General features: G+C 42.2%; 1 protein-coding gene across 2 annotated transcripts in view; it reads left to right on the top strand.

The window, feature by feature from the left end:
* HSD17B7 (hydroxysteroid 17-beta dehydrogenase 7) overlaps positions 1-22549 on the top strand; it is a 221178-nt gene that overhangs the window by 164499 nt on the left and 34130 nt on the right. For both annotated transcript variants that reach the window (XM_044301943.1, XM_044301942.1), the window contains exon 5: positions 15991-16185. In XM_044301943.1, the coding sequence (XP_044157878.1) occupies positions 15991-16185 (195 nt within the window). The remainder of the gene's footprint in view (positions 1-15990; positions 16186-22549) is intronic.

Here is a 22549-nt window from a genome sequence, read left to right as displayed (position 1 = left end):
TAGCACGGATCCTTTTTTGTGCTTAGACAGAAATAGCGCACCACTGGCTGGGTCCTGTTCACACTGATTTATCCTAGACGCGTTTCAGAACCGTAGTTCCTTCCTCAGTAGGCAAATGTGAAATGCTACCTGTTTACTGGCTGGACATGTCTTTATATCCCCTTTTTGGGTTTGATGAAATATCTGGTCTGGATTCTTAATTAGTTGGCTGCAGGGAATTTATCACTTGCAGCCTGATTTTGTCATGGATCCAGACAGAGGGTTTTTGACACACATGTGTCAAGCTTTGTGGGCAACATATATATACTATATAGTACCAAATATAAAAAGAACTATAGACATTATTTTTACATAAAAACCTTCTATATAGAAAAAGACAGTAAAAGGGACAATAAAATGAAATAGAATACAATCATAAAAAAATAAAAAAAATAAAAAAAATAAACTAAAGATAAATAAAAATACAAATAGACATATGAGATAGAAAAATAAATATAAAAATAAAAATTGAAAAAAAAAATAAAAATAAATAAATAAAAATAAGACATGGATAAGCAATGATGGTATGGTATTGACAACTTTATAGCTGAATCCTGAGTTTGAAGGTCCTGGACTGATCTACGTTGGAGGGAGAGGGGGGGAGGAACGCAGGGAAAGTCGGCGTGTCGCCAACAACCCAACACCGACTAGCCATGTGGTCCTACCACCCTCTCCTATAGGAAACCAAAAATTTCGATCTCTGAATTCAGTCCCTGTGGCATCAGGGACCCAAACTCAAAGATCTTCTTTGATTCTTGTCTGGACATTTTTGCCAAGAAGTCCCCTCCTCTCCAGTCTGATTTAACTGACTGGATGGCACAGTATCTCAATTTACTAGGATCTCCTGCATGATGTAATTTGAAATGTTTTGACAGGGGGTGTGTTTCTGATTGTTTTTTAATGTTATTAATATGTTCTGCGATCCTAGTTTTGAACACTCTTTTGGTCCGTCCTATATACTGTTTTGGGCATGGGCATTGTATAACATAGATAACTGCCTTACTATTGCACGATAGAATTTCTTTAATCTCCCACTTGAAATCATTAGATGTTGAAGATATAGTTCTCAGATTTCTCTCAAAGTGGGTCTGTTTGCAATTGTGGCAGCAACCACACCTGAAAAACCCTTTTAAATTGGACCATGGAGTTATCATTGGTTCTATGCTCTTTTTTCTTATCGTGGGGGCTACTTGCAGCCCTAAATTGGGAGCCCGGGTATAAACAATTGGAGGAAGAGCCGGGAGTATAGAGCCCAAGATTTTATCGTTTTTTAGATGGTGCCAATGTTTATGTATGATGTTGTTCACCATCCAATAGTCTTTATTGAATGGGAGAATCATTTTTGCAGTTTGTTCTTTATCTCTAATCCTTTTAGACATTACCTCAGATTTAAAAAAGGTAGTTCTATCCAATTGTCTTACTTTTTTGATTGCATCCTCCAATAGTCCATTGGAATATTTTTTATTAAAAAATTGTGTTTTCAGGTGTTCTGCCTCTGCCTCAAACTGTTCTTTTTCTGTGCAATTTCGTTTTAGACGTCTAAACTGGGAGTAAGGGACATTTAGGAGCCACCTTGGGAGGTGGCAGCTTGTGCTTAAAATGAAACTATTTTTGGCTACATCTTTTTGGAACGTACTACAGACTAGTGTTTCCTGTTTTTTGTGTATATGCAAGTCCAGGAACTCGACAGCTTGTGAATTAATATTTGCCGTAAATTTCAGGTTGAGCTCATTATTATTAATTTCTTGTATGAACTGCATTAGTGAGGCATATGAGCCTCTCCATATTAATAAAACATCATCGATATAGCGCCGCCATAGGACCAGGTCCGCCCCGAGTTTGGGGGAAATGATGTCCTGTTCCCATGCTGCCATAAATAGATTGGCATAACTCGGGGCGAACCTGGTACCCATGGCGGTGCCAGTCGTCTGCAAATAATAATTGGACTCAAACTGAAAATAATTGTGACTTAACACGAAACCAATACCATCTAATATAAACTGTAATTGTTCTATTACTAAATTGTTTTTTTGGGACAAAATTTTCGATATTGCTTGTATACCCTGCCTATGATTAATGCTCGTATATAAAGAGCTCACATCTAGCGTGGCAAGTATCCAATCTGGATGGCAATACATATTTTCCAAGAGGGCCACAACTGTTGAGGTATCCCCAAGATACGAAGGTATGTCTCTGACATAGGGCTGCAGAAACCTGTCTAAATACTGAGACAGATTAGATGTCAGCGATCCTATGCCAGAGACAATCGGCCTTCCAGGAGGATTGACCGAGTCCTTATGTATCTTGGGGATACAATAGAACATAGGCAGTCTTTTCTGGGTGCCTAAGATGAAATTGCACTCTGTTACATTTAGAATGCCTTGTTCTTTAGCTCTATTACATAACAGTGACAGTTTTTTAAAATATATGTCTATAGGGTCCTCACTTAGTTGTGTATATGTTGTAACATCAGACAATTGTCTAAGACATTCTTTTTTGTATGATTCAGTATCTAGGATCACAATCGCCCCTCCTTTATCGGCTGGGCGTATTGTGATCTCTAGATCTGCCTGAAGTTCTTTTATCGCCTGTATTTCTTGTTTGGAGAGGTTTATGTTACTTTTCTGTTTTGGATTACGTTTTCTGAGATCTGCCTCTACTGCCCCTCTAAACGTAATCATTTCGTTGCTTAATTCTTGTTTTGGATACATTTTAGATTTTAGTTTGACATCAACATGTTGGTATTCTGATGGTACTTGATTTAATTGGTCAAGGTTGTTCTTCATAAAATATTTTTTACAGCATCGTTTTTTTATGTATTTTTCAATACCAATATAACAGTCGAATTTGCTCAACTGGGAACTAGGGGCAAATTTCAAACACCATTGACAATCTAACGGTGGGGGATAAAAATAAAAAGAATGGAGTAGAAAATTCATCGTCTTTTTTAGTAGGAAGTCAGGGATCCAAAAATCAGGATCGAATAAAATACAATTCCAGACCCAACCACCAATATTTGAAACAACAACAGAAAGGGGCTTATTCACAAACACGATATCAGAAGAACACACCAGACAAACAAATATCAAAATCAACCATCCCTTGGTCGTTTTCCCTATCCAAGGAAACATATTTTCCAGCAGTCTCACACAAGGAGTTAGAAGTAGAAACACAGAAGATAGATGTAGTATCAAATATGAGACCAAGGATTTTTTCAGCACAAGCACAAATACACAATGTGTTCACACCGGTGAACACGGTCACAAGAAAAAGAGAACACGAAGGAGTAGAAACAAACGAAGGGCCGAAGTTAAAAATGGGCAAAGCACAGGAGACAATATAATTAATCTGAGCACGAAAGAATTAACTCAATCACAGAAGTCACTATTATCAAAAGGTTTGAAATTTGCCCCTAGTTCCCAGTTGAGCAAATTCGACTGTTATATTGGTATTGAAAAATACATAAAAAAAACTATGCTGTAAAAAATATTTTATGAAGAACAACCTTGACCAATTAAATCAAGTACCATCAGAATACCAACATGTTGATGTCAAACTAAAATCTAAAATGTATCCAAAACAAGAATTAAGCAACGAAATGATTACGTTTAGAGGGGCAGTAGAGGCAGATCTCAGAAAACGTAATCCAAAACAGAAAAGTAACATAAACCTCTCCAAACAAGAAATACAGGCGATAAAAGAACTTCAGGCAGATCTAGAGATCACAATACGCCCAGCCGATAAAGGAGGGGCGATTGTGATCCTAGATACTGAATCATACAAAAAAGAATGTCTTAGACAATTGTCTGATGTTACAACATATACACAACTAAGTGAGGACCCTATAGACATATATTTTAAAAAACTGTCACTGTTATGTAATAGAGCTAAAGAACAAGGCATTCTAAATGTAACAGAGTGCAATTTCATCTTAGGCACCCAGAAAAGACTGCCTATGTTCTATTGTATCCCCAAGATACATAAGGACTCGGTCAATCCTCCTGGAAGGCCGATTGTCTCTGGCATAGGATCGCTGACATCTAATCTGTCTCAGTATTTAGACAGGTTTCTGCAGCCCTATGTCAGAGACATACCTTCGTATCTTGGGGATACCTCAACAGTTGTGGCCCTCTTGGAAAATATGTATTGCCATCCAGATTGGATACTTGCCACGCTAGATGTGAGCTCTTTATATACGAGCATTAATCATAGGCAGGGTATACAAGCAATATCGAAAATTTTGTCCCAAAAAAACAATTTAGTAATAGAACAATTACAGTTTATATTAGATGGTATTGGTTTCGTGTTAAGTCACAATTATTTTCAGTTTGAGTCCAATTATTATTTGCAGACGACTGGCACCGCCATGGGTACCAGGTTCGCCCCGAGTTATGCCAATCTATTTATGGCAGCATGGGAACAGGACATCATTTCCCCCAAACTCGGGGCGGACCTGGTCCTATGGCGGCGCTATATCGATGATGTTTTATTAATATGGAGAGGCTCATATGCCTCACTAATGCAGTTCATACAAGAAATTAATAATAATGAGCTCAACCTGAAATTTACGGCAAATATTAATTCACAAGCTGTCGAGTTCCTGGACTTGCATATACACAAAAAACAGGAAACACTAGTCTGTAGTACGTTCCAAAAAGATGTAGCCAAAAATAGTTTCATTTTAAGCACAAGCTGCCACCTCCCAAGGTGGCTCCTAAATGTCCCTTACTCCCAGTTTAGACGTCTAAAACGAAATTGCACAGAAAAAGAACAGTTTGAGGCAGAGGCAGAACACCTGAAAACACAATTTTTTAATAAAAAATATTCCAATGGACTATTGGAGGATGCAATCAAAAAAGTAAGACAATTGGATAGAACTACCTTTTTTAAATCTGAGGTAATGTCTAAAAGGATTAGAGATAAAGAACAAACTGCAAAAATGATTCTCCCATTCAATAAAGACTATTGGATGGTGAACAACATCATACATAAACATTGGCACCATCTAAAAAACGATAAAATCTTGGGCTCTATACTCCCGGCTCTTCCTCCAATTGTTTATACCCGGGCTCCCAATTTAGGGCTGCAAGTAGCCCCCACGATAAGAAAAAAGAGCATAGAACCAATGATAACTCCATGGTCCAATTTAAAAGGGTTTTTCAGGTGTGGTTGCTGCCACAATTGCAAACAGACCCACTTTGAGAGAAATCTGAGAACTATATCTTCAACATCTAATGATTTCAAGTGGGAGATTAAAGAAATTCTATCGTGCAATAGTAAGGCAGTTATCTATGTTATACAATGCCCATGCCCAAAACAGTATATAGGACGGACCAAAAGAGTGTTCAAAACTAGGATCGCAGAACATATTAATAACATTAAAAAACAATCAGAAACACACCCCCTGTCAAAACATTTCAAATTACATCATGCAGGAGATCCTAGTAAATTGAGATACTGTGCCATCCAGTCAGTTAAATCAGACTGGAGAGGAGGGGACTTCTTGGCAAAAATGTCCAGACAAGAATCAAAGAAGATCTTTGAGTTTGGGTCCCTGATGCCACAGGGACTGAATTCAGAGATCGAAATTTTTGGTTTCCTATAGGAGAGGGTGGTAGGACCACATGGCTAGTCGGTGTTGGGTTGTTGGCGACACGCCGACTTTCCCTGCGTTCCTCCCCCCCTCTCCCTCCAACGTAGATCAGTCCAGGACCTTCAAACTCAGGATTCAGCTATAAAGTTGTCAATACCATACCATCATTGCTTATCCATGTCTTATTTTTATTTATTTATTTATTTTTTTTTTTTCAATTTTTATTTTTATTTTTATATTTATTTTTCTATCTCATATGTCTATTTGTATTTTTATTTATCTTTAGTTTATTTTTTTTTTATTTTTTATTTTTTTATGATTGTATTCTATTTCATTTTATTGTCCCTTTTACTGTCTTTTTCTATATAGAAGGTTTTTATGTAAAAATAATGTCTATAGTTCTTTTTATATTTGGTACTATATAGTATATATATGTTGCCCACAAAGCTTGACACATGTGTGTCAAAAACCCTCTGTCTGGATCCATGACAAAATCAGGCTGCAAGTGATAAATTCCCTGCAGCCAACTAATTAAGAATCCAGACCAGATATTTCATCAAACCCAAAAAGGGGATATAAAGACATGTCCAGCCAGTAAACAGGTAGCATTTCACATTTGCCTACTGAGGAAGGAACTACGGTTCTGAAACGCGTCTAGGATAAATCAGTGTGAACAGGACCCAGCCAGTGGTGCGCTATTTCTGTCTAAGCACAAAAAAGGATCCGTGCTATTTATTATCTAGAACCACCCAAGAAAAATCCATGCGGCAACGGCAGCGACTTGATCTTCAAAGAGGACTGATTTAACTACCATCTAAACAGTTCCTGTGAAGGGGAGTCGAACCCCGTACCGGTATAGCTCTGCTACACGAACTTCCGCTACTCCGCTGGCGCAGGTGGATGTCATCACCGACCAAGTGAACCATCTACAGGTCAGGTCACGTGAGACGCCGAGAAGGAGAAGCGGTGATACTACCTCGTGGCAGGAGGTAGTCAGCAGATACCGCTACGAGAATAAGTACAAAGTACCCCCCGGATATTATAAGAACATTCCGTGGACCGCAGGGTGGATATCTTCCTACCGATTGGTATGTTGAACATTTGGCAAGTCATTTTATAACTATCTGAACATTGTCAAAGTATGGATTCAATGCGCTATTGACCGACACCACACAGCATAATCAAGTGGTCCTATTATCCCTTTGGAGTACTCCTGTTAGTTGGGTATATGCGTGAGCTCCGCATCCAAGATACCCATATATTTATGCTATTTTGATATACTACTAGGATATGTTTTATATTTAGTGGGCAATTAATTTTATTAATTTTATTATTTTACAATTACAACAGTAAATAATTGTGATTTTTATTAAGTGTAATAAATGCAAAAATACTGTGAGCCAGTCTAATTGTGTTTCAGTATTTTTTGGTTTTCAGCTGGTATCTGAAAGACTGGGCTCCAGTAGGTTGCTGGTGAGCTCCTCTGAATTGTCTATTGTTATCTTCCTTGAGGGATGTAGTTTGTAAAATTCGGTCATTTTTGGGTGGTTTCTATTATGTAAGCCTCACAAAGTGACTTCAGACCTGAACTGGTCCTGAAAAAGTGGGTTTTATAAATTTTCAGAAAAATTCCAATATTTGCTTAAACTTCTAAGCCTTCAAACGTCCGCAAAAATAAAATGGCATTCACAAAATGATCTAAACATGAAGTAGACATATGGAGAATGTAAATTAATAACTATTTTTGGAGGTATTTACTATCTATTATAAAAGTTGAGAAATTGAAATTTGCTAATTTTTAAAAAATATATATTTTTTTCGACTCAAATTTACCACTGTCATAAAGTACAATATGTGACGAGAAAATAATCTCAGAATGGCCTGGATAAGTAAAAGCGTTTTAAAGTTATCACCACATAAAGTTACACATGTCAGATTTGCTAAAAATGGCCTGGTCTTTAACCACTTCAGCCCCGCTAGGTGAAACCCCCTTCATGACCAGAGCACTTTTTACACTTCGGCACTACACTCCTTTCACCGTTTATTGCTCGGTCATGCAACTTACCACCCAAATGAATTTTACCTCCTTTTCTTCTCACTAATAGAGCTTTCATTTGGTGGTATTTCATTGCTGCTGGCATTTTTACTTTTTTTGTTATTAATCAAAATGTAACGATTTTTTTTGCAAAAAAAATGACATTTTTCACTTTCAGCTGTAAAATTTTGCAAAAAAAACGACATCCATATATAAATTTTTCGCCAAATATATTGTTCTACATGTCTTTGATTTAAAAAAAAATGTTTGGGCAAAAAAAAAAATGGTTTGGGTAAAAGTTATAGCATTTACAAACTATGGGACAAAAATGTGAATTTCCGCTTTTTGAAACAGCTCTGACTTTCTGAGCACCTGTCATGATTCCTGAGGTTCTACAATGCCCAAACAGTAGAAACCCCCCACAAATGACCCCATTTCAAAGTCTCACTTTCCGCTAACTTAGGACAAAAATTTTAATCTTTCATGGACTCAATATGCCCCTCAGCAAATACCTTGGGGTGTCTTCTTTCCAATATGGGGTCAGTTGTGGGGTGTTTGTACTGCCCTGGCATTTGAGGGTCTCCGCAATCATTACATGTATGGCCAGCATTAGGAGTTTCTGCTATTCTCCTTATATTGAGCATACAGGTAATGAGATTTTTTTTTTCCGTTCAGCCTCTGGGCTGAAAGAAAAAAATGAACGGCACAGATTTCTTCATTCGCATCGATCAATGTGGATGAAAAAATCTCTGCCAAAAAAAAAAAATTGAGGGGAAAGGCGTCTCCCAGGACATAGGAGCTCCGCCCTACATCCATACCCACTTAGCTTGTATGCCCTGGCAAACCAGATTTCTCCATTCACATCAATCGATGTGGATGAATAAATCATTGCCGGGATTTTTTTTTATTTTTTTATATATATATATATACAAAGTGTTTGCCAAAGCATAGGAACGCCGCCTCCTCCTCAGCTCGTATGCCTTGGCAAACGTATCTGTCACTGCAGAGGAGAAAATCCCGTCTTGCAGCGCCGCATACACCGACTTGCGTGTAATCTGACAGCAGCGCAATGCTTGTCAGAATGCACATCGGTGCTGCAGCTGGTCGATCGGTTGGTCCACCTGGAAGGTAAAAAGAGAAAAAAAAAAAAAACAGGCTGCAACGCAATAATTTTATTAACTTTGCAACAGAACATATAAACTTTAACTTTTTTAACTGAACATTAACGTGTTTGCTTACTGGTGTGTTTTTTGTTTTGTTTTTTATTATTTTTTACCTTTATAGAACAAACCTCTCCTTCCCCATGGGTCAATGTGCAAAGCGCAAATCGCCCAAAGATGTGGCGAAGTGCGTTATGCACTTTGTCCCATGTGAAAGGAGAAGTTTGCAGCAGCAGTGAGTGAATGGGCCCTAATAGCCCTGTGTGCCTGTCCTGGTGAGATGATCCCTATGCTAATAGTGTAACTGTGAGTGGTACTTCCGGAAACACTCTCCAAAGCATAGGGCAGGGTGGTCCGGACAGTCAGGGCAGAAATAGCGGGTGTCACGCCTTATTCCACTCCTGCTACAGACACAACATCTTTTTCGGGGTGACTGTTGGGTTGAGGTACCAGGAACGACATTGGCGAAATGTCGCTCGTGTAGACGGCTAACTACACTGGTGGTTGGGGCCACGGAACCTCCTGGATACAGGAGGTTCTCGATGATCTCTTCCTGAAATTTGAGGAAGGATCCAGTTCTCCCAGCCTTACTGTAGAGAACAAAACTATTGTACAGAGCCAATTGAATTAAATATACAGACACCTTCTTATACCAGCGTCTGGTGCGTCGGGAAACTAAATACGGAGACAACATCTGGTCATTGAAGTCCACCCCTCCCATGTGGAGGTTATAGTCGTGGACTGAGAGAGGCTTTTCAATGACACGGGTTGCTCGCTCAATTTGTATTGTCGTGTCTGCGTGAATGGAGGCGAGCATGTAAACGTCACGCTTGTCTCTCCATTTCACCGCGAGCAGTTCTTCGTTACACAGTGCGGCCCTCTGCCCCCTTGCAAGACGGGTGGTAACGAGCCGTTGGGGAAAGCCCGCGCGACTAGTTCGCGCGGTACCACAGGCGCCAATCCGTTCTAGAAACAAATGCCTAAAGAGGGCCACACTTGTGTAAAAATTGTCCACATAAAGATGGTACCCCTTGCCGAATAAGGGTGACACCAAGTCCCAAACTGTCTTCCCACTGCTCCCCAGGTAGTCAGGGCAACCGACCGGCTCCAGGGTCTGATCTTTTCCCTCATAGACACGAAATTTGTGGGTATAGCCTGTGGCCCTTTCACAGAGCTTATACAATTTGACCCCATACCGGGCGCGCTTGCTTTGGATGTATTGTTTGAAGCCAAGGCGCCCGGTAAAATGTATCAGGGACTCGTCTATGCAGATGTTTTGCTCTGGGGTATAAATATCTGCAAATTTCTGGTTGAAATGGCCTATGAGGGGCCGAATTTTGTGGAGCCGGTCAAAAGCAGGGTGGCCCCTGGGACGGGAGGCGGTGTTGTCACTAAAGTGCAGGAACCGCAGGATGGCCTCAAAACGTGCCCTGGACATGGCAGCAGATGGGCATGTGATGAATCGGGTTCGTGGACCAATATGACCGCAATTCATGCTTTTTTGTCAGGCCCATGTTGAGGAGGAAGCCCAGAAAAGTTTTAAGTTCGGAAACTTGGACTGGTTTCCACCGGAAAGGCTGGGCATAAAAGCTTCCCGGGTTAGCGGTGATAAATTGTGTGGCATACCTGTTTGTTTCGGCCACAACTATGTCTAAAAGCTCCGCAGTCAAGAACAGCTCAAAAAATCCCAGGGCCGAACCGATCTGAGCTGTCTCAACCCGAACTCCAGACTGGGCAGTGAAAGGGAAAACTACAGGTGCGGCTGAAGTTGGGGACTGCCATTCAGGGTTTGCCAGCACCTCTGGGATTCTAGGGGCTCTACGGGCACGTCTTTGCGGTGGCTGCGACGGGGTCACTACTGCACGTGCCACCGTACCAGCTTCAACTGCCCTTCTGGTGCTCGCTACTTCACCAGGTTGTACAGCAGTGCTGGTACTAGGTCCAGGGAGGGCTGGGCTGCTGGTGTATGCCTCACCACGTAATCCGACAGCACCAGCCCCACTCTGCTGCTCTTGAAGCGGATCCTGCGCAACCTGTGGTCTAGCGACACGGGGCCGGGTACGCCTGGTGCTATCAGGGACCTCAGCCTCCTCGTCCGAACTTTGGGTTAGAGAGCCACTGCTTTCTACAGGTTCGTATTCTGACCCGCTGGATTCATCAGATGAGGGTTCCCACTCCTCATCCGACTGGGTCAGAAGCCTGTAGGCCTCTTCAGAAGAATACCCCCTGTTAGACATGTGGGCAACTAAATTTAGGGGTATTCCCTGAGACTACCCAAGAAAAAAAAAGCAAGCCTGTCTTACAAAGGGGAGGCTAGCGAAGTACCGGAGGCCGCTGCGGTTGATAAAAGATATCAAAACTGATTTTTTTATCGCCGCAGTGCGTGTAAAGTGAATGTGCAGTGATCAAAAAAAAATTTTTTTTTGTCACTGCGGTGGGGCGGGTGTGGGCGAACGCACGTGTGGGCGACCGATCAGGCCTGATCGGGCAAACACTGCGTTTTGGGTGGAGGGCGAACTAAAGTGACACTAGTACTATTATAGATCTGACCGTGATCAGTTTTGATCACTTCCAGATACTATAAAAGTACAAATGCTGATTAGCGATACGCTAATCAGCGAATAACGGACTGCGGTGCGGTGGGCTAACGGACTGCGGTGCGCTAACTGATCGCTAACTACCTAACCAAGGGACCTAAACTATACCTAAAACCTAACGGTCAATAACAGTGAAAAAAGAAAAAATTGACAGTTTGCACTGATCACTTTTTTCTTTTCACTTGTGATTGACAGGGGTGATCAAAGGGTTAATTGGGGTTCAGGTGGGTGATCAGGGGCTATAGTGTAGTGTTTGGTGTACTCACTGTGAAGCCTGCTCCTCTGCTGGATCCAACCGACGAAAAGAACCAGCAGAGGAGCAGGCAGCCATATATCAGATCATATTTACTAATATGATCTGATATCTGGCACTTTGATTGGCTTTTTTAAAAATCAGCAACCTGCCAGCCACGATCATTGGCTGGCAGGTTGCTGACGAAATACTGCTGTGCGAAATGCCGGCGCGAACTGCGCATGCGCGTGCGCATATTCGCGTCATCTCGCGTCTCGCGAGATGACGCGTATATGCGTGACTGTGCGCAGCGCTGCCACCTCCGGACCGCACATCTGCGTTAGGCGGTCCGGAGGTGGTTAAAGAGGACCTTTCACTAGAATAAAAAATCTAAACTAACTATACAGACATGGAGAGCGGTGCCCAGGGATCTCCCTGCACTCACTGTTATACCTGGGCGCTGCTATGTTCTCCCGGTATAGCCGCCGGTATCTTCATATGTTAGGCTCCACCCAGTGGAACCTGCCGGAGTCTCCTTCTCACATGCTGTAGCGCTGGCCAATCCCGCCTCCAGCCACACCCATGTCCCGCCTCCAATTCTGGTCGCTGTCGCACCACGATTGTTACGCCCCTGATCCCGTCACTACAGAAATACAGCGCCCCATACCTCTTACATCCAGTGACGTCGCCTTTGATGTAGATGTTCTCTTTCCTCATCTTCTCCTTTCAGACCAGACTACCGTTTTGTCGCCATTTTTCGTCTCTGCAGTTTGACAACAAAAAAAAAAAAATCTTAGTTTATTACTTTTCCATCATCCTCCCATCTTCTGGACAAATCATCCTACTGCCCCCAATACTGTGCTGCTGTGCTCCCCAATACTATACTGCAGAAACTGATAAACCCCCTGATAATACTAGTACCACACAGAGCCCCCCATATAAAATACCCCTTCTTTGTGGCCTCAGTAGAAGCCCCCAAATAATGTGCCAGTAAGAAGTGCCCCCCCCCCATAGATGACCCCCATGTGTCAGTAAGAAGTGCCTCTTTTCTCCCCCCCCCAAATATGTGCCAGTATAAGGTGCCTCTCCCCCCCCCCCTTCCCTTATATGTGCCAGTATCAAGTGCCTCTCCCCCCCCCTTCCCTTATATGTGCCAGTATCAAGTGCCTCATTCTCCGCCCCCCAATATGTGCCAGTATGAGGTGACTTCCCCCCCTTCCCCATATGTGGCAGTTTTAAGTGCCTCATTCCCCCCCCCAATATGTGCCAGTATAAGGTGCCTCTTTCCACCCCTTCCCCTATATGTGCCAATTTAAAGTGCCTCTTTTCTTCCCCCCCCCCCCACAAATATGTGCCAGTATAAGGTGCCTCTAACCCCCCCCCCCCCCTTCCCCCATATGTGCCAATTTCAGGTGCCCCTCTTCTCTAAAATAAAAATAAAAATTACTTACCTCCAACAATGCAATGCAGGCCTCTTCCGGCCTGCCTGTGTACCGTGCTGTACGGCTCAGGCGGCGTGATGACGTCATCGCGCCTCCTGCACCGGCCTCTGATAGGCTGCCGGCCTTGTGCCTGCAGCCTATCAGAGGAACAGGGGAGGGAGACGCCTCTCCCTCCCCTGCCGCAGCACAGCCATCTGTATCTCTGTCCTGAGGACAACGATACAGATGACTATGGAGATGGCTTACAATCTATCGTTTAAGACCATGTAGAAGTCTAGCATACGCATTTAGCTAACCTTGTGTAAATTGAGAGTGACTATGTTAATGCAATATTTAAAGGGGCAGCCTACCTGATGTTGGCATCGGAGCATCTCGTGCTCCGATGCGCTCCCTTGCACTGCACGATATTTGTTTACAATAGTTGTTTACTTCCACCTGACAGTGTTTTCGGTGAAGTCACCGGCTCTGATGGGCATGCTTTAGCGCTGCCCTAGCAGTTTTACTGGCTAGGGCAGCGCTTAAGCCGCCCATCAGTACTGGTGACGTCACTGGGCTTCCTGGCAGCCCCATGGAGAGCCTGCATCTGTTGTACCGTTCCACGGCCCCGCAAGAATTATAGAGCATGTCCTCTTCTTGTCTGCAAACGCTGACAAGAATAGGTATTTTCTATATAGCATCGGCTATTAGCGGTCCGCAAAATACGGAACGCATACTGCCAGTATCTGTGTGCTTTGCGGAACCGCAAAACACCTACGGTCGTGTGAATGAAGCCTTAAACGGAGTTCCGTTGTAAAAAAAAATATATATACTATAAAAAAAATTTTTACTGGACTGTGCAGGATACAAGAATGTGGTGTGGTGTGGTGTGGTGTGGTGTGCTGCGCTGCGTTTTTGTATCTTTTTTTTTTTTTTTTTTTTTTTTTTTTTTTTCTTTCTTTCTCCTTCTTCTAACTTGTACATCAAACAGAGGTATAAAACATGATGTTAACCCACCCTCAGGGCTCATGCACACGTTGTTTTGCGGTCTGTTTTTCACAGATCCGTTGTTCTGTATCTGAGGGTTTATTTTCTGATTTAAGTGCTCTTCCGTTCTTCCACAAAACATATCCGTATGGTTTCCGTATTCCGTTTTTTGCGGATCAGAAACAGTAACTTAATCACCAAACACATGAGCAATATGAGCTGGGCATAGCATTTCTACAGTATGGATCCGCAAAATACGGATGTGTTTCGTGTGTGTTGCGTATTTTTTGCCTGTGATTTGCGGACCATAATAGAATATGCACTACTTTTGTGCGGAACGGAAATACTGAAACGGAATGCACTCTGAGTACCTTCTGTTGTTTTGGAAAACCCATTGACGTGAATGAGCCCTTACTTTGACAAAAGAGGTCTGTTATTTTTCTAGAGCAGCTGAAAACTCAGAACATTGAGATAGTAGCTCCCTTATATTTAAGTTCAGGGATGTGTTGAGCTGCATCTTCACCCTTACTACTGATCAGGCAGGTCATCTTGGATCTTGGTGGTGTTCCATTAGGTGGTGACCTGTCCTAGAGAAGCATATCATTGACCCACGTTTCCATAAAGTCCAGTAGGACATTTTTAATTACAATCTATTCCAAAGTTGCTTCATTTCTCATTTTAGATGCATTGGAACAATAAAATTGGTTGTGAACGTGTATGTAGCCTTTTACTTACTCCTGATCGTCTCCATTTTGGCCGGGGTTAGGGTTTAATAGAGCGACAAGGTGTTTTGTTTGTGTTTTTTTTTTTTTTTTTTTTTTTTCCTGGTTTCTTATTACATTATGACAGTCTCCTCCTGACAGTTAACCCTTTGAGGACCAAGGGACGTATTTTTCCCATTTTTTTTTTAATTGCCTGTATCGTCTGATTAAGAACTTAAAATACTTTTTTTTTTTTTTTTTTTTTTTTTTTTTTTTTTTTTTGTTTGAGTCAAAATATATGTTCTTATCAACAAATAGATCTAGCTTTTTGCCAGTTATTTCATGAAATGGCTTGGTGTACGAACTTCAGTTGCCGTAACAAAAAAATGTTGCTTCTTTTGGCCTTCCATTAAAAGTAACCTAAATAGTCACATTTGTCCCGTGTCATAACTCCTCCCCCAAAAATGACACAAGTATGGAAATGGTTTTATTTATTGTTCAAATACATTCTTAAATGGAAAAAAATATAATTATTTTTATATTGATGACTGTAATCTTATGGTCCTCAAAGGGTTAAAGGTTTGTATTTACAGTAAATTATATTTTCATATATTTCACCATGAAAAGTTAGTTTTATTTTATTTACTTTCTGTTACAAAAAAGCTCCAGTTGCATGATATTCACATTACCTTATACCAGTAGCCCCTGGGATGTTTAATCTGTATAGTAATATGCACATCCACCTACTGAGCTGGATGAGCAGTCGCACATACTCTGTTCCATGCGTCAACTGCCACCTACTGTATCTGCAGCAGAAAGTACATGAGGAGCTCTTTGCGTCCATGTGATGTACCTGTCTGGTTCTACATTTCTTAAATATAGTCATGTACTATATAATGTCTTTTACATGAATCGTGGCATGGCAGATAATATGATTAAGGGGTTTTCCCATTTAATCTGTTCATGGTAGAGACCATGTGGTGGTCAGAGATAAAGAAAATGAGCTGCTGTGGTTCCCAATATATGTACGGTATATAGGATCTACAGAAACAGCCATTTCTGTAACTCCTGCCACCCTGGTAGTTAGTACATAAGATCTTTGTCATGAATGGCTGAGATACGAATACATCATTTTTCTTGTTACTGTAAATTGTTTTTATAAAGGAAAAAATGTAAATATCTGTATATATTTTTATTAATTACCCTGAATTGTTTTTATGTGTTACAGATTAAAGAACTAGAACCTCTTTTGTGTCACAAGAATAATCCTTCCCGGCTTATCTGGACTTCATCTAGTAATGCCAGAAAGTCTGCTTTCAGTCTCTCAGACTATCAGCATTGTCAAGGACAGGAATCTTACAGCTCCTCGAAATATGCTACTGACTTGCTTAGTGTTGCTTTAAATACACATTACAACAAAAAGGTTAGTTCAGTTTGTTTTTCAAGAGGTTGCTCACCTTTAGGGGGCCTTTCTGCTAGACCATCCCAAGTGGCCAGACCTGTAGAGGGAAGCATTCTTACCTCCTCCCTGCCACTGCCTAACTTCAGTCACTCTTGTCAACATCCTATATGACGCAGGTCATGTGGAGTGCTGCAACCATTGGCATGCAGTGGTGACAGCGGTCTATGTGACCCGTCAAAGTAGATTTTGACGTGTGGAGACTGGAGTGAGACGGCAGGAGCCAGAAAGTAGTAGCATGAATCAGGTAACTATACTTCCCTCAGCAGGTCTGGACAAGTGGAAGAGGGATGGGGTGGACGCCTGGCAGAAAGCCTTCACTCTTTCCACTCCTACCCTTCCTTCCCCCTGAAGGTGAACTGCCCATTTAAGATTACTTTAAGGTTAAGCAGATGTTTATTTTTTTGAAAATTGGAGAAGGGGGTAATAAAAAAATAAAAAAAATCTAATTTTCAGTCTCCTTGGGGGACTTGTACCATAGGCTGCAATAGATTACTATTGCAGTCTATAGGATTTTGACTGGCTGCCCATCAAGCATGCCACAGACACAACTTGGGAGGCAGGCGTGGGAGTCTTCACAAGGCCCCAGGCTGTCATGGCAACCAATTACTTCCTTATGTAAGATGCTGACAGTTCAATGCAGTACAATACAAAATATAAAACTAAAAAAAGTGAAAAGTGTTTTTTAATTATAAAAAAAAATAGTTTCAAGCAAGAAAAAGTCCTTTCACCATAAAATCATGTGTTTATATAAAAGACATATTGGGTATTTATATAAAAGACATATTGGGTATTTATAAAAAGTCACGTGATCTACCACCTCAGGTAAACGCCATAAAAAAATTAACTGCAAAAAAAAAAGGTATTTTTTTTTTATCACCTTACATCACACAAATTATAATACCAATCAAAAAGAGGTGTGTACCCCAAAATAGTACTAATAAAACATATCCTCATCTCGCAAAAAATGAGCCCCCTACATAACAGTCAGCCAAAAAATGAAAATATGGCATTTTTTTTTTTTAATGCTTTTATTGTGTAAAACTGAAATAAATGTAAAAAGTAGACATATTGGGTATTACCGAATCTATAATGACCTGCTTTATAAAAATATCATGATTTACCGCTTAATGTGAATTTTGTAAAACAAATTCACATTAAGTGTAATATTGAGTGATCAAAAAAATATAAAAAATGGTACCTATCAAAACATCACTTTTTCCGCAAAAAATAAGCCCCAAGTCAATCTGCAGAAAAATAAAAAATGCAGCTTTCAGAAAATAAAGACACAAAAACTTCATTTTTGTTTTATGTAAAACTGAAACAAAAATATAAAAATACACAGATTTGGTATTGTCGCGCCCGTATAAACCAGCTCTATAAAAACAACACATGATCTATACTGTCAGGAGAACTCCTTAAAAAATAAAAACTGCCACAACAGCCATTTTGTAGCTTACTTGCCTCACAAAAAGCATAACTGATCAAAAATCATATGTACCCCAAAATAGCACCAATAAACTGTCACCTCATTCCTTAGTTTCCAAAATGGGGTCACTTTTTAGGAGTTTCTACGGTAGGGGTGCACGAGGGGGTCTTCAAATGGGACAGCGTGCCTAAAAACCAGTTCAGCAAAATCTGCCCTCCAAAATACATAGCCCTTCTGTGTACCCATACAGCAGTTTACCAGCACATGTGGGCTGTTTCTGTAAACTGCAGAATCAGGGTATCAAATATTGAGTTTTGTTTGGCTGTAAACCCTTAATGTTTTACAGTAAGAAATGGATTAAAATGGAAAATCAGCACAAAAAAAAGTGGAATTGTGAAATTTCACCTCCATTTTCCGTTAATTCTTATAGAACACCTAAATGGTTAACAAAGTTGTAAAATCAGTTTTAAATAATTTGAGGGAAGTAGGTTCTATAATGGGGTCATTTATGAATGGTTTCTATTATGTAAGCCCCACAAAGTGACCTCATAACTGAATTAGTACTTGTAATGGGTTTGGAAATTTTCTTTAAAGATTTCAAAATTGCTTCTGAAATTCTAACGTTTTGCTTCTGAAAGCCTTCTAACGTCCTAAAAATAAAATGACCTTTACACAATGATGCCAACATATGTAGACTTGGGTACTATTACATAATAACTATTTTATGAGGTATCACTATCCATCTTAAAAGGAAAGAAATTAAAATTTGCTGTCCCCAATGCACAGGCAACATCCGTGCGGTGGCCAGAACCGATTGTGTTCTATTTTTTTTTTTTTTGTGATGCAAAGGCACAGACAGAAACACCACGGAAGCACTCCGTGGTACTTCCGTGCCTCCGTTACTCTCCACAGCTCCAGATTGCGGACCCATTCAAGTGAGCATTTGTGATGCACACGGCTGTTTGCGGGCTGCAATACGGAAACAGCCGTGTGTGTGCATGAGGCCTAATGAAATGATACACAGTTTGTGTTAAGGTTTTAAAATCCCAGAAAACCCTGTTAAATGACATGTCGCCTAATAATTATTTTTTCTGCCAATTAAAACTAGATGGTGAACTTTTTATTATGTCTTTTATTTATTCTGTACATGATTATGGAGGCAGCCATCTTGACAGAATTGTTCATAGCATTTAAAAATGTGGCAGCCACATTGGCATTAGACTTAAAGGGACTCATTGCCTTCTATGGGAGCTTTGTAGACATGTTCGTTGATCTGTGGAGTCATTGTATGGGGGTGGGGAGTAGATAAGCTGTGTCCATGTATCTGCAGAAGTGTTATCTTTAATTGTAATCCTGCCTCTGATGAGGCTTAGTGGCATGTGTGAAAATTACAGAATTCTTAAAGGATAATTAAAAAAAGAAAAAAAAAAAAGAGAGGCCCAGTACGGAGACCCAAACCATTCGCAAAAAAAAAAAAAAAAAGCCCTCACACAGAGTGCTGTCTCCTTGCTATGTAGGTGCTTCTTTCTCCTCACTGTAGTAATTGATGGAAGTCTCAGTCTCATTGATCAGAACCTTTGATGTCACTATGACATATTAAAAGTTTTGCCCAGGTACTTTTTATACAATGAATTAGGGGTCGGCGATATAAAGTATATACGATGATATCGCCATAAATTTGGGCAACGATATAGATTTTAGCTATATCGCCATATTGCGATAGATGACCACAGAGCGGTAGTGAATTGAAGAAGCTTCTCACTCACCGCTTCGTGGCCTCCCAACTCTGCACCTCGCTGCACTGGCCAGGGCCTTGCGTGCACACATCGTCAGTGCGCTGGCTGACACGATGTGTGACGTCAGGTCCCTCCCAGTGCATGCTGGGAAGAAGACACTGTCAGTCTCCTGCGGACTCCATCAGCCAGCCGCGCACACTGCAGGAAAGGTAGATATATTAGCAGGGTACCGAATCTACCGGGGGGTGGATGGCTATGGCATGGAGCTGATGGCGCTGGCTTGGGGACACGATGGTGGCAATGGCATGGGGCTGATGGTGCTGGCTTGGGGACATGATGGTGGCAATGCTTCAAATAATATCGCGTTATAGATTTTAGGCCATATTGCCCAGCCCTACAATTAATTATTTTCTGACTGCATGCAAAGAGGGTTTTGTGCGGTTCGTTGGCTGGCTGGGACTTCTGGTGCACCACCACAGCACTTTTCAGTGTTCTCCTGCTTGCAGCGTTCGGGTGTCCGCCTGGCCGTGCGGAGGCAAGCGGATCCGTCCATACTTACAATGTAAGTCAATGGGGACGGATCCGTTTGAATATGACACACTATGGCTCAATTTTCAAACGGATCCGTCCCCCATTGACTTTCAATGTAAAGTCTGGATGGATCCGTCTGAGGCTACTTTCACACTTAGAAATTTTTTAACAATATAATGCAGACGGATCCGTTCTGAACGGATCCACCGTCTGCATTATATGAGCGGATCCGTCTCAGAGGGATCCGCTCTGAACGCAAGTGTGAAAGTAGCCTTAGGCTACTTTCACACTTGCGTTTTGAATTCAGTTTGTGAGATCCGTTTCAGAGATCTCACAAACGGTTAAAAACGGATCAGCTCAGCCTCAATGCATTCTGAATGGATAAGGATCCGTTCAGAATGCATCAGTTTGGCTCCATTCCGCTCTGAATGTGGACACCAAGACGCTGCCCGATCCGGAGCCAAACGTATAACGTTTTCACTGACACAATATTGTGCAATTGAAAACGGATCCGTCCCCCATTGACTTTTAATGCAAGTCAGGATGGATCCGTTCTGAATGGATACAAGCGTTTACATTATAGGTGCGGATCCGTCTGTGCAGATACCAGACGGATCCGCACCTAACTCAGTTGTGAAAGTAGTGTTACTTGGGATTAGAGTTGTTGCGATACCAATTTTTTGATTCGGTTTCGATACCATGAAAAAGTATTGCGATACTCGATACCATTCGATACCACGCAAAAAAAATAAACAAAAAAAGCCACGTGCATTCCTCATTTTTAAAAATGGCGAATCGCGCAGTTTTTATTTTATTTTTTCTGTTCCGGCATTCACCACCTAGATTTTTTTTTAATATATTTTAATAGTTTGGACTTTTCTGACGTGGCGATGTAATATGTTTATTATTTAAATATTTTATATGTGAAATTGGGAAAAGGGGGTGATTTATACTTCATATTTTAGTGTTTTTTGTTTGTTTTTTTTACACTTTTTATTTAATGACTATTTCCCCCTTAGGGGCTAGAACCTGGGATCTTTCATCCCTTTTCCTATTCAGCCTGATAGATCTCTATCAGGGTGAATAGGACTCCACACTGTCCCTGCTGCTCTGTGCACACAGCATCAGGGATGTTACCATGGCAACCAGGGCTTCTGTAGCGTCCTGGCTGCCATGGTAACCGATCGGAGCCCCAGGCTTACACAGCTGGGGCTCCGATCAGAAGCTGCCACTGCACCACCAATGAGAGGGGGGGGGGGGGGGGAAGAGAGGTCCCTGTGGCCACTGCCACCAATGATTTTAATACTGGGGGGTTGAGAGGGGCCGGCACACTGTGCCACCAATGATTTTAATGGGATGGGTGGGTTGAGGGGGGGGGGGAAATGATAACTACCTCTTTATACAGGAGGCGGGTACTGGCAGATCAGCGGCAGTTAACTGCCGCTGATCGCAGCTCCCTGTCAGAGGCAGGGTGCCGGCAATGCGATTCTGCTGCCGGCACCCGCCTCCTGTATGTGTTAAAGACTGACTACTGTATATGAGTCCAGACTTTCACTATCAGGCCACACAGAGCGGCGCCCAGCAATGTCCCAGCACTCACCATTAGTCCTGGGCGCCGCTCCGTTCGCCCGCAGTGCCCCATTACTGTCTCCTGTCCTGCTCCACATGCTGCTGATTACTATCGGAGCGATGGGAGGAGACATCAGATTCACTAGTGGGCGTTCCTTCTCCCTGGCTGTAGCGCTGTCCAATCGCAGCGCAGGGAGAAGGAACGCCTACTAGTGAAGCTGATGTCTCCTCCCATCGCTCCGATAGTAATCAGCAGCATGTGGAGCAGGAGAGGAGACAGTAATGGGGCACTGCAGGCGAACGGAGCGGCGCCCAGGACTAATGGTGAGTGCTGGGGCATCGCTGGGCGCAGCTCTGTGTTGAAATAATCCTATCATTGGTGGCGCAGTGCGCCCGCCCCTCCTCCGCCCCTCTCTTCTCATTGCCGGCGCCGCCCCTCCTCCGCCCCTCGCTTCTCATTGCCGCCCCTCCTCCGCCCCTCGCTTCTCATTGCCGCCCCTCCTCCGCCCCTCGCTTCTCATTGCCGCCCCTCCTCCGCCCCTCGCTTCTCATTGGTGGCAGCGGCAGCAGCAGCAGCACAGGGGGAGGGAGGACAGCTTCCTTCTCCCCGTGCTGCTGAGAGAGAACATGAGCGCGCCGATAGCAGCGCGCTCATGTTCAGAGATACTAGACTGCGCAGAAGCGCAGCCCAGTATCGAAAAAACGGAAATCCCGGTATCGTATCGATACCGGGACAAAAGTATCGATTGGGTATCGAAATTTCGATACCCGCAACAACCCTACTTGGGATATTATTTTCGGTCACATTTTACTGTGTAAAGCCCCTTAAAGGGGTTGTCTGGGAATTCCTTGGTTTCAGAGGGGGTTATCCACCTCCTATAATGCCCGGACCCCTCTCCCTGGCACCCGCGTCGCTCCAGCTTTAAGTGGGCGTAAGAAAGAAAATTATATAATGTTATCTGGTGTGAAAGTAATGGACCTCAGCAGCGGTCCCCTTAAGGGAGTAGGTTCGATCTCCTAAGCAAGTTACAAACAAAAAGTGCGGGAACCGCGCTCTACCAAA

The sequence above is a fragment of the Bufo gargarizans genome, chromosome 7, assembly GCF_014858855.1.
Source record: "Bufo gargarizans isolate SCDJY-AF-19 chromosome 7, ASM1485885v1, whole genome shotgun sequence".
NCBI lineage: Eukaryota > Metazoa > Chordata > Amphibia > Anura > Bufonidae > Bufo > Bufo gargarizans.
The sequence above is the reverse complement of the archived record's forward strand: the minus strand, read 5'-3'. Positions and strand labels throughout refer to the sequence as shown.